The sequence below is a fragment of the Tamandua tetradactyla genome, chromosome 9 (assembly GCF_023851605.1).
Source record: "Tamandua tetradactyla isolate mTamTet1 chromosome 9, mTamTet1.pri, whole genome shotgun sequence".
Taxonomy (NCBI): Eukaryota; Metazoa; Chordata; class Mammalia; order Pilosa; family Myrmecophagidae; genus Tamandua; species Tamandua tetradactyla.
Genome location: NC_135335.1, coordinates 70,513 through 83,373, shown reverse-complemented (window position 1 = coordinate 83,373; position 12,861 = coordinate 70,513). Strand labels below are relative to the sequence as shown.

The window sequence follows — 12,861 nt, the reverse complement described above, 5'->3', positions numbered from 1 at the left end:
GCGGGGCGGGGCGGTCGGGGACGCCGCCGGCTGCGGAGGAAGATGGCGCTGTGGAGCCGTCGCGCAGGTTCCGCCCTAGGGAGGGGGCTTCTCGGCTCCCGCTGGCCTCGGGGCCGCCTGCCTCGGTTAGTCCGGGAGCCGCCTCGGGACGTGCGGGTTGGAAGCCAGTTCCACGCTCGGGGGCCTTGGAAATTCGCCCTGCCTTAAAATGCCTGCTCTCGGCCCGGCGGGGCGCGGGGTCACGGCGTTGTGGTCACGTGGAGATTCCGTCCGCCCTTCCTTTTAAGTTTCATGTGGCTTGGCGTTATTTCTGTGTAGTCCATCCCTTTACCTGGTTTAGGGTCCCAGTGGCTGCTCCGTGGTGTACTCAAGCGTTCCTTGGAGGTGGTGCGCGTCGGTCGCTGCGCACGCCATTCTGGGGACTCCCCTTACTCGCCCCTTACTTTTTGGATCAGTTCCTAGCGGTGGGACTGCTGGGTCATTTAACACTTTTGTGTCTCCCACGCAGCAGCAAGTGCTCATCCACGTGCACGCGGTAATTGTGCTCTTGGGGGTCCTCATCTAGGAGCCGGGCCTACCAATGGAAGAGTCTTGAGGCCCAAAGTCGCTCATCATAGAATTATTTATAGCGATAAAAATGGAAAGAAACCTAAATGCCCAATAATGCACAACTGTTTAAGTAAACAACGGAACGTTGCTTGACGCCGTTTTACGCAGCGGCTGGAGCGCCGGTGGCGAGGCTGTAATAAAGGGATCTTGAGCTCTCGCTCTGGCAGGCGCTTCCCGGTGCCGGTCAGGGCAGGGTACGGGACAGGTAACGCTCGTTTCCGCGGAGCTTCTTGCACCGTTCGAGCTGACCTGCGCCGGCTGTGTGGCCGGGACGCGCCTGAGCGGTCAGGTACCGGGCAGGAGGCCGCCCGGCCGGCACGAAGCGAAGGGGGCGGAGGGCGGGCCGAGCACCGGGCCGTGGTGCGCGCTCGCTGCACCCTGGAGTTTCTGCCCCTCGGCTTTTGGGCTCGGGGCTCTTTGGGGTTACCCTTTGTTTCCCTCTGTGAGGTCTCCCCCAGCCCGCACCCGTGTTCCCCCTCTCAGGGACCCTCGGCTTCCTGCCCCCAGTCCGATTCGCAGCACACGGAGTGTACTTGCTTTGCGGAGAGAAGCGAGCACGGAGAGGCGGAGCAGGGACAGCTCGCTTGTCTGTGGCCGGCGACCAGGTGGCCTGAAGTCAGGGTCCCCGGGCAGGGCAGCTGCGCGAAGGGCGGGGAGAGGTGCAGGCGCCCAGGCGAGGTCCCGAGGAGCGGCCGCTGGGCCTGCCCTGGGCTCGCCCGCGGTGGAGGCGCGGCGCAAAGCAGAAAAGGGTTCGAGGCCCTACGGGTTAGGGCAGAGCTGTGAAACAGGGAGTCTTCTGTTGGACTGAGATAGGGAAGTGGTGGGAGGTCAGGGTCGCTGGGGCGGATCACAAAGGTTGTGTGTGTGTTGTATGAAGACAGTAGGTTCTCTGGGGGAGTGGAAACGACGATCACGGATGCGAGCTGAGGGTTAGGAAAAATCACAGCAGCAAGGGACTGGTCTGGTGAAGAGTGTTGGCTTTGAAAGAAGCAAAGAAAAACACACAAAAGAAAAAGCACACAGAAAAGTGAGTTATGACCATGCCAGCTGCAAGATAGATTATGAATTGTCCTGACACGCAGCTTAAAAATATTATGGTTTTAGGATGTTTATTTCTGGTGAGTATGAGAAATAATAAACATTTATTTCTAGCATGATGAATAAATACTTAAGAGTTTCTTGTTTTTATGTTTATATTTACATTCGAGTCATCGTGTACTTTGAGAGGGCTGTCAAGAGGACTTTCAGAATCTTTCCTTCAGGGTGGAGGGATCTCAGTACAGGCTGTCAGTGATGTTGGGAGGAAGAGTCTACATTTAGAGCTGTCGTGGGGACGGCCTCTGTGCAGAACATGAGATGTCGGAGTCGCTCTGCAGGCACTGAGGTGTCGTGGGGAGGGTCTCTAGATACTGAAGTGTCATGGAGAGCATCTATAGACTCACTGAGGTGTCATGGAGAGGGTCTTTCATAACCTGATATGTCAATGAGAGTGTTTGTGCAGACAATGAGTTCTCTTGGAGAGGGTCTGTATAGACACTAAAGAGTCATGGGGAGGGTCTGTGCGGACACTGAGGTGTCACGCAGACATGGAGGTGTCATGGGAGGGTCTCAGTGTAGACGCTGAGGTGTCATGGGAGGGCCCCTGCAGATATGGAGGTGTCATGGAGAGGGTCTCAGTGTAGACACTGAGGTGTCATGGGAGGGTCTCAGTGTAGACGCTGAGGTGTCATGGGAGGGTCTCAGTGTAGACGCTGAGGTGTCATGGGAGGGTCTCAGTGTAGACGCTGAGGTGTCATGGGAGGGTCTCAGTGTAGACGCTGAGGTGTCATGGGAGGGCCCCTGCAGATATGGAGGTGTCATGGAGAGGGTCTCAGTGTAGACGCTGAGGTGTCATGGGAAGGTCTCAGTGTAGACGCTGAGGTGTCATGGGAGGGTCTCAGTGTAGACGCTGAGGTGTCATGGGAGGGTCTCAGTGTAGACACTGAGGTGTCATGGGAGGGTCTCAGTGTAGACGCTGAGGTGTCATGGGAGGGTCTCAGTGTAGACGCTGAGGTGTCATGGAGAGGGTCTCAGTGTAGACGCTGAGGTGTCATGGGAGGGTCTCTGAGATTATCGTATAGGCCATGAGAAACTCTGGGATCTGCCCAGTCACTATGTGTTGAAGAGTGCTTTGAAAACGATTGCTTTTTCTTTCTTTTCTTAGTATATATGTTATACCATACAATTAAAAAAAAAGTTAAAAATAAAGAGTGTAATGTAGAAACAAAACTAAAAAAAATGGGTTTAAGGTATTTAAGTTAGTTTTTTAATACTTAAAGAACTTTGCTATCCACATATGTAGATCTTTTTTCCTTGTTGCTTTAATTTCAAATTGGTTTATAAAACTTAACTGTGCAAATAGTGGCTTTACAATGATTAAAAAAGAATAAACAGCCTCTCGAAATCCAGAACTAATAATCGCCCCTCCAGATTTAAAGTGTCTGCTATAAAAGCTTACAGTCTAGGCCCCTGTTTTCTTATAGGCATTTTCTAAAAGAGACCATGCCATTGTTGTCTTTTGTTTGAGGCTTATTTTGCCTCACCAAACGTCCCACATATTCATTCACATTGTTGCATGCCTCACAACTTCGTTCCGTTTTATAGCAGCACAGCATTTATTCCTAAGTACACCCCGTCGTTCGCCAGTCTATTTCTCAGTGCATCCTTCTGCCACCTAAATTCATCAGGCGTCCTTTTATGTGCTCTTAAAAAGTACATCTTAAATTTAGGTTTTAAAAGTTTATAATTATCAGCAAGTTCCATCTCCCTACCCCATATTATCGAGAGTCCCTTCCAACATGAAAAAGTTAGAATGGGCACAGCCCAAATACCCCTAAAGAGAGGGATAGAAAAATCAAAGGTAGTGGTGGAATTATACAGAGAAGGTCAGGTTTAACAAACAAATATGATTGCTGAATCGTTAAATTGATATTTCTTTTGGTCTCCAGTGTCTTGAAGCAGCTAGAGGTAAAGGCCTAAGATTGCTCTGAAAAGTATTGCTTTTTCTCTGTTTGCTTTGTGTATACGTTATATTATACAATAAACAAAGTTAAAAAACAAACAAACATGGAACTGTACAATGCGAAGGATGACCCCTATGTAAGCCATGGGTTATAATTAATAATACGATTGTGATAATATACTTTCGTCAATTGTAAGCAGTGTACCACAATAATATACAAGGCTGATAATATAGGGGTTATGGAAACTGCATATTCTGCCTGCTTGTTCTCGGTACATTCTACATGATTTTTCTGCACTTTATCTCATAAAATTTTTTTTAAGTTTATAATTAACCATCGTGCACTATATAATCTTTTGGGAGTATGTTTTTCACTTAATATTATATTTCCAAAACTTAACTTTATTAAGTGTTGCTTTGGTTAATTCATTTTGACTGTTAAATTGTTGCTAAAATAATCCATTCTGTGACTATCCTGCCGTTTATTCATCCATTCTTTTCTTGATGGCCATTTTTGACATTTTCAAGATTTTGCTTATTATGATCAGTGCTTCCGTATTAATTTTTGTACACATCTCTTGTACACTCTTGAAACTGCTGCGTCAAAGAGTATGTGGAAGTTCCAGTTTGGAAGGTAGTGCCAGACTGTTTTTCAAATGGCTGCGCAGTTCACACTCTCCCTGGTGTACGTGAGATGTTCAGTGGATCCATAGCGCAGTTCACACTCTCCCTGGTGTACGTGAGATGTTCAGTGGATCCATAGCGCAGTTCACACTCTCCCTGGTGTACGTGGGATGTTCAGTGGATCCATAGCCTTTCTGATACCTGGTGTTGTCAGACATACTATTTTTTGCCCGAGTGTAAAATGATGTCTTGTTTTGGTCTTGATTTGCATTTCCTCACCACTAATGTTGAGTGTCTCTTTGTGTATTTATTGGATAGGTGTTCCTTCTTCTTTGTAAAGCTTTTTTTAATTTTTGCCCATTTCTCTACTGTGTTGTTTGGGCTTTTCATATGTTTTTGAAGAAGGTCTTTATACACTCATGATATTAATCTTCCATTAGTCATGTATATTGTGGATCTCTTTTCCCAATTTTTAGCATGTCTTTTAAAGTGTCATTAATAATCATTATTAAATTTTAATATATTTGCAGTTGCCAGCCTTCTCTCAAATAGACATTGCTTGTCTGGTTTAGGAAGTCTTTCCCTACCTATATTTTCTATTAAGAATTTGTTGTTGACCACTGAGGTTTCTAATGTTTTAGTCTTCTCCTTTGCTTGAGCCATTCTTTCCTGTTTCTTTGTATATTTTGTAATATTTTGTTAAAACTGGACATTTTGTTATTTTATTGTGTTTAGAATTTAGACTCTGAGGCTTCAGTTCCCTTAAAGAAGCTTGTATCCAAGTAGTGTTGTGACAGAGCCTTCCTTGATTGTCAGGAGGTAAAACAAATAAATAAATAAATGAATAAATAAAGAGAGAGAAAACACCTTCCCAGTCTTTGCAGATTGGCCAGAGCAGGTGCTCTCCTGCAGGGTTTATCCTTAGGAGTTCAGCGCTCCAAGCCAGAGCATAGGGACCTCCCTGATCCTTTAGGCCGTAGAGTTCCCCTCGTTTACCCAGTTCTAAATCTTCCCTCCCTTCCAGCCAAGGATCCCCTGCCCCAGGCAGACAACTTGCCTTCTCCCTCCGAAATGACCAGGGACCTATGCTGGGAGCTCGGGCAGGCTTCTCGCTGAGCTGAAAGACCCTACCATTTTTGGGGGGTGGGTGGGGAGGGGCCATGGTGCTGGAATCAAACTCAGGTCTCCTATGTGGAGGGTGAGTATTCTGCCACTGAATCACCCATGCACCTGAGCCCTACCACTTTTTTATTTTGGGCATGGGCAGGCTCCAACCGTACCACTTTTAAATAGCCTTTTTCTTAACTTGAAGCTCACCCTGTTACTGCAATTCTTTAACTATTTTTTTGTGTGTGTGGCATTTCTTTATTCATACATTCTTTTATTCAGCAAATATTTATTGAGTTCCTAACATGTGCCAGGCATTGTACTAGGTGTTGAACATACAAAAGGGACAAAATTCTCTGTCATCATGGAGCTTGCATTTAATTTGGGAAAGTGGGAGAAAGGGTACTCACATTGTTAACGAAAATATGAAGTCTTATTACCTTATTGAAAGCAATTTAGTACTTTTTATTAAAATAAATAGTACACATAAGCAGTTTGAGCTGTTTCGATAGTCTTGAAGAGATTTCCACAAAGCATGGTTAAGTGACAAAAGCAAGACTCTGCAAAGTACATGACTCGTTATCTCACACACACACAAAAAACAACAAACGTGAAGTGTGAGCATATATCTGTATGTACATATATGCATCTTTATACATATATATACACACATCTTTGGTGTGAAGGTATCCATTCAAGGTATGGAAAAATATGTATGCACAGAGTTATTAATACTGGTTAATTGAGAAGACTGAAGGGAAAGTAATAATGTAAAAAAGACTAAGCATCTACTCTAAAATTTCAGTTATGATATCCAATTTATTTAAACTTTCTGTATTCCTGTGAATTTTCTGTACAAAGATGTATGGAGGATGGTCACCAACTTGTTAATGGTGAATGTCTCAGGGTGGTAAGAGTACAGATTACTATTATTTTTCTTTGTTTTTTTAACTTTTAAGACATTTTTTGAAAAACGCTTTTTAAATTCATGAGCATGAATTATTTAATCTAGGGGAAGAGAAGCAATTTTCAGCATAGGAAATATACAATTATAAATTTAATCATCATCAGAAGAATTGAAAATAATAATATAATGATCAAAAATTGGGAGGGGGATTGGGAGGTCTTGGGGCTAAAATAAGTCCTAGATTCTCATTGTTCGTAGTTGGAAGTCAATAGATAATGTCTAAACATTGTTAAGCATATAATTTATTCCCTTGGAAGTAGCCACAGAAGAGGTGAAATGGGAAATAGTTTGAAGAAGTTATCTCTGGTATATAGAACTGAGATTGGAAAGGGTAGCATAGAGGATTATGCTCTGAACTATATGTTCTATTAGATTTTTTCCTTTTTAATTATATAATGTAACATATATACAAAGCAAAGAAAGAAAAAAGCAATAGTTTTCAAAGCCGTCTTTGACAAGTAGTTACAGGACAGATGGCAGCCAGAGTTTGTCATGAGCTATGATGCCATCCTCTCAGATTTTTCCTTCTAGCTGCTCTAGAATATAGGAGGCTAGAAGGCGTAAATATTTTTTTATCATCACAATCAATTTTTTTTTTTTTTTTTTTTAAAGGAAGGAAAGACAGAGAAGGAAGGAAGGATGGAAGGAAGGAAGGGAGGAAGAAAGGGAAACATTTTTAAACGTTTTCTTGTTTTATTATATTTTGTTTATTTGTTTGTTTTTTACATGGGCTGGGGCCGGGAATCGAACCGGGGTCCTCCGGCACGGCAGGCAAGCACTCTTGCCCGCTGAGCCACCGCGGCCCGCCCCACAATCAATTTTTTTAACAAAAAATAAAAAACAACAAAGCAACAAATTTTGAAGTGCAGCACAATTAGTTGTAGAACAGATTTCAGAGTTTGACATGGGTTACAATTCCACAATTTTAGGTTTTTACTTCTATCTGCTCTAAGGTACTAGAGACTAAAATATCAGTTCATGGAATGAGCGGAGACTCGGCATCAAGGGATTGAGAAAAACCCTAGAATGAGCCGAGACTTAGCATCAAGGGATTGAGAAAACCTTCTAGACCAAAAGGGGGAAGAGGGAAATGAGACAAAGTGTCAATGGCTAAGAGATTCCAAACAGAGTGGAGAGGTTATCCTGGAGGTTATTCTTATGCATCAAGTAGATATCATCCTATTAATTCAAGATGTAATGGAGAGGCTGGAGGGAACTGCCTGAAAATGTAGAGCTGTGCTCCAGTAGCCATGTTTCTTGAGGATGATTGAGTAATGATACAGCTGTCACAATGTGACTGTGTGATTGTGAAAACCTTGTGTCTGATGCTCCTTTTATCTACCTTGTCAACAAAGCAGTAGAACATATGGAATAAAAATAAATAATAGGGGGAACAAATGCTAAAATAAATTTAGTTTGAAATGCTAGTGATCAATGAAAGCAAGGGGTAAGGGGTATGGTAGGTATAATCTTTTTTTTTTTTTCCTTTCTTTCCTGTGTTCGTTTTATTTCTTTTTCTGAATTAATGCAAATGTTCTAAGAAATGATGAATATGCAACTAAGTGATGATATTGTGAATTACGGATTATGTATGTTGTTTTATTTTGTTTCTTTATTTTTTAATTAATAAATAAATTTAAAAAAATCAGTTCGATGATTCAGCAGTCATATATGTTTGCTAAACCCTCCTGTCTCTGTATAACTCCACCATCATTTATCTTTCTGTCCCACTCTTTAGGCGTGTTCAGGCTATGGCCATTCTAACTTTTTCATGTTAGAAGGGGCTGTCAATAATAGGTGTTCTACTTTGCTAGTTGCCGGAATGCAATATACCAGAAATGGAACGGCTTTTAAAAAGGGGAATTTAGTAAGTTGCAAGTTAACAGTTTTTAGATCATGGAAATGTCCCACGTAAAGCAGGTCTTTACAAATGTCCAGTAAGGCATCCAGGGAAAGATACCTTGATTCGAGAAGGCGGATGAAGTTCAGGGTTTCACTCTTAAGTGGAAAGGCACATGGAGAACATAGTCAGGGTTCCTTTCTTGCCTGGAAGGGCCCATGGTGAACACGGTGTCATCTGTTAGCTTCCTCTCCAGCTCCCTGGGAGGCGTTCTCCTTCTTCATCTCCGGAAGTCGCTGGCTAGTGGGCTCTCAGCTTTGTGGTTCTGCGGTGTTCTCTGTTGTGGCTTTCTCCTGGCTCTGTCGTCCTTTCTCTGCTCTCTCTGAATCTCCTGCTTTCTTCAAAATGTTTCCTTTTTTACAGGATTGCAATAGACTAATCAAGACCCACCACACCTCTCCACCTAATCCAGTTTAACACCCACTCTTGAGTGAGTCATATTTCCATGGAGATATTATAATGAAAGTTTCCAGCATGCAGTACTGAATAATTAGATTAGAAGAAATGGCTGTCTTTAAAAAACATAGGATTAGGATTAAAACATGGCTTTTTAGGCTACATACATCCTTTCAAACCAGCACATATGGGGTAGGGAGATGAAACTATCTGATGTCCTGGAGAGGCTGGGCCCTCTGGTCCAGGGAACCAAGTGGAGGTTGTAGGTGTCTGCAGTAGCTGCACTACTGCATGGAGTCTTTGTAGAATCTTATATATTGCCCTAGGTGTTCTTTAGGATTAGCTAGAATGGTTTTGGTTGGGGTTTGGCAAGTTATGTTAGGTAGCAATGTCTTAACTGAAGCTTGACTAAGAGTGACCTCCAGAGTAGCCTGTCGGTTCTATTTGAACTCTCTCAGCCACTGATGCTTTATTAATTATATTTCTTTTCCCCTTTTTGGTCAGGGTGGAATTGTTGATCCCATGGTGTCAGGGCTGGACTCACTGGACTCATCCCTGGGGGTCATCTCCCACGCTGCCAGGGAGACTTTCACCCCTGGATGTCATGTCCCATGTAGTTGGGAGGGCAGTGATTTCACTTGCAGAGTTGGGCTTAGAGAGACTGAGGCCACATCTGAGCAACAGCAGAGGTCCTCCAGAAGTAACTCTTAGGCATGCCTATAGGTAGTCTAAACTTCTGTGCTACCTACATAGCTTCACAAGATCAAGCCTCAAAATTGAAGCCATGGCCTATTGATTTGAGAGTCTCTAATATTTGACACAGTATCAGGGGATTCCCTGTTGGTAAAACTTAGTAGTTCCATAAACTATTTTTTTGGAGTTTTAAGGGAGATGTTTCTGCCATTTTTTGCTGATTGCCCAAAGTTTCTGCAGGGGGCAGAGCCCTGACGTCTCTCACTCGCCTTCTTTTATCATCACTGGCTTTTGGTAATGGGTATTATGAAGTGATACTTTCCTTATTCGTACGGCTCTTAGTCACCAGAATTTTTTTGTTTGTGAGTTGGAACAGCTTTCTGTTTTAGCCCAGAAGTCATCCATTGTGAGAAAGGTGAACAGTTGTGGCAGGGGGGCGGGGTGGGGGGGACACTGGGAAATGTCTGGACATTCTCAGTGGGTCGGGGGGAGAGGAACTGAGGAGGGTAGAGCTGCATTTGTCATTGCTGGCATGGGATTTGCCATCACCTTTTTTCTTTTAAATACCAAAAAACCAAACAAATGCAAACATTCTTATTTTAATCATTCCATTCTACATATATAATCAGTAATTCACAATACATCACATAGTTGCATATTCATCATCATGATCATTTCTTGGGACATTTGCATCTATTCAGAAAAAGAAATAAAACGAGAACAGAAAAAAATTTATACATACCATATCCCTTACCCCTCCCTTTCATTGACCACCAGCATTTCAAACTAAATTTATTTTAACATTTCTTCCCCCATTATTTATTTTTATTTCATATTTCTACTCGTCTGTTGACAAGGTAGATAAAAGGAGCCTCAGACACAAGGTTTTCACAATCACAGTCACATTGTGAAAGCTATATCATTATACAATCATCTTCAAGAAACATGGCTACTGGAACACAGCTCTACATTTTCAGGCAGTTCCCTACAGTCTCTCTGTTACATCTTGAATAACAAGGTGATATCTACTTAATGCTTAAAAATAACCTCCAGGATAATCTCTCGACTCTGTTTGGAATCTCTCAGCCATTGACACTTTATTTTGTCTCATTTCACTCTTCCCCGTTTTGGTCAAGAAGGTTTTCTCTATCCCTTGATACTGAGTCCCAGCTCATTCTAGGATTTCTGTCCCACATTGCCAGAAGGTCCACACCCCTGGGAGTCATGTCCCAAGTAGACGGGGAGGGTGGTGAGTTTGCTTGTTGTGTTGGCTGGAGAGAGAGGCCACATCTGAGCAACAAAAGAGGTTCTCTTGGGGGTGACTCTTGGGTCCAATTTTAAGCAGACTTGACCTATCCTTTGTGGGGTTAAGTTTCACATGAACAAACTCCAAGACTGGGGGCTCAGCCTGTAGCTTTGGTTGTCCCCACTGCTTGTGAGAACAAATCACCTTTTAACTTTGTCACTATTTGCTTTTTTTGTCAGGATTACAGGTGATAGAAGGACCATCTCTTTTTCTGCTGGCATCTCAGGCATCTTTGGAAGAGGAGGCAACAGCGAGAAGGAGAAGTTTTCCCTGCAGGACATAGCTGAGCTGATTCGAACCAGAACTTGCCACAGGGTGGTGGTGATGGCAGGGGCTGGCATCAGTACACCTAGTGGGATTCCCGACTTCAGGTGCCACCAGTCTCCCTCTGTCCTCACCGTCCTTTGGTTGCCTCAACTTCTCCCTGTCTTCTGAAGGGTTTTTAGAGGCTCTTTTTCTCTTTGCAGATCTCCGGGGAGTGGCCTTTACAGCAATCTCCAGCAGTATGACCTCCCATACCCCGAAGCCATTTTTGAACTCACATTTTTCTTTCATAACCCCAAGCCATTTTTCGCTTTGACTAAGGAGCTGTACCCTGGGAGATATAGGCCCAATATCACACACTACTTCCTCCGCCTCCTCCATGACAAGGGGCTGCTTCTGCGCCTCTACACCCAGAACATCGACGGGCTTGAGAGAGGTGAGCACCTGCCGTGGCACACCTCTGTCCTGCAGGGAAGTGCGTGTGCCTCATGCCAGTGAGCCAAGGAGTTAGGCTTTGTTCCAAGAAAGAATGTCCTCTGTGTTTAGGGCCATTGTGCAATTTCATTGGTGGATCTTTTTTGTTCTCCTGACAAAACTGCTGGACCATGAGTTTCAGGCAGAATTCATATCGCTATTGAGAATGTCTAGTCTTGCTAAACTGATATGATATTTTAAAAAATTATTTGAAAAATATTACGGCATTTTCCATGCATGTAAAAAAAGAGTGTTATAAAACCTCATGTACCCTTCACCCAGTTTTAGTCATTGTCACCATATGACCACTTCTTGTTTGTCTATGTTCTCCCACCCTTCTCCCTCACCCAAGAGTTTTTGAAGCATATCCTACCCATTATAACTTCAATTAATGATAAATATGTCAATCGGTATTGTGGTTTGAGAAAAGTAGTCACTTAGAACCCAGGAAGTTCTCACTCAGTAAAGGGAGTCTGTGGCTGGAACCACAGGGCTGGTGGGGCTGCCCCTGGGGCCTGGCGGAGCTGCCCACATGCTTGATGGGGACTACCCAGAGACCCGGCCGATGGGCCTGCTCACAGGACCTGGCAGGACTGCCCCCGGGCCTTATGGGGGCTCCCTAGAGACCCGGTCCATGGGCCTGCTCACAGGGCCTGGCAGGGCTGCCCCCGGGCCTGATGGGAGCTCCCCCCATCAGAGCTGTTCACAGGGCCTGCACCTCTTCTTGGGAACCACTTGGTGTGACCCTGCAGAGTGAGGACACTGTTAGGGGACAGTGGGCCTGCAGGCAGCTGGGATGGTGCCTCTATCCGCTTGCTCTTATTTGGCATCTGTAGGATAGAATACATATTCCTTGGCAGTGGATGTAATTTATTGAACATAGATCAAAATTTTCTGCTTTTGTTTTTTCTTGTAACATATATACATTACATTCTCCCTGCATTTTTTTTTTACTAATTTATGAAGCAGTATTATTATACTTATACTATTAGTTATAGTCCATAGTTTACATCAAGATTCAGTCTTTATGTTGTATAATTCTGTGGGTTTTTAAAAAATGTTTATTCTGTAACATATATACAACCTTAAGTTTCCCATTTATCCACTTTCAGATATACCATTTGCTGTGTTGTGCCTCCCCCACCACTTTCCTATAGAAAAGGTTTCCTATCACTCTGGCATTTTGCTGTTACAGACTTTGATTTAACTATGCTTGGCTCCAGGTGGGAGCCCCTTGTCTCCTGTACCTGCTTGTGATTTATGTAGTGCCACCTAAGGTGATGCAGGGGGCCATCAGGTTTTCTTGCGGGGCTGTGACTTCCTGGGAGGCCTGCCAAGAGCAGAAGTTGGCCTCTTGGGCTTATGCTGCCATCCTGGAGGCAGCAGGACTTACCTTGGGTTTGAATTTCAGCAGCGGGCATCCCTGCCTCCAAGCTAGTGGAAGCTCATGGCACCTTTGCTTCTGCCACCTGCATGGTCTGTCGAAGATCCTTCCCAGGGGAGGATTTCCGGGTGAGTTA

General features: G+C 43.9%; 1 protein-coding gene across 7 annotated transcripts in view; it reads left to right on the top strand.

The window, feature by feature from the left end:
* Window positions 1-12,861, top strand: part of SIRT3 (sirtuin 3) — a 40,310-nt gene that overhangs the window by 535 nt on the left and 26,914 nt on the right. For 2 of the 7 annotated variants that reach the window (XM_077115201.1, XM_077115204.1), the window contains exons 2-4: window positions 10,783-10,974; window positions 11,071-11,303; window positions 12,753-12,853. The exons of 1 other annotated variant lie outside the window; for it this stretch is intronic. In XM_077115201.1, coding sequence (XP_076971316.1) covers window positions 10,928-10,974; window positions 11,071-11,303; window positions 12,753-12,853 — 381 coding nt within the window. In that variant the 5' untranslated portion in view covers window positions 10,783-10,927. Of the gene's footprint in view, window positions 1-13; window positions 126-8,571; window positions 8,639-10,782; window positions 10,975-11,070; window positions 11,304-12,752; window positions 12,854-12,861 lie in introns of those variants that run through there. 4 more of the 7 variants (XM_077115205.1, XM_077115203.1, XM_077115202.1 and 1 more) reach the window with 4 other exon arrangements.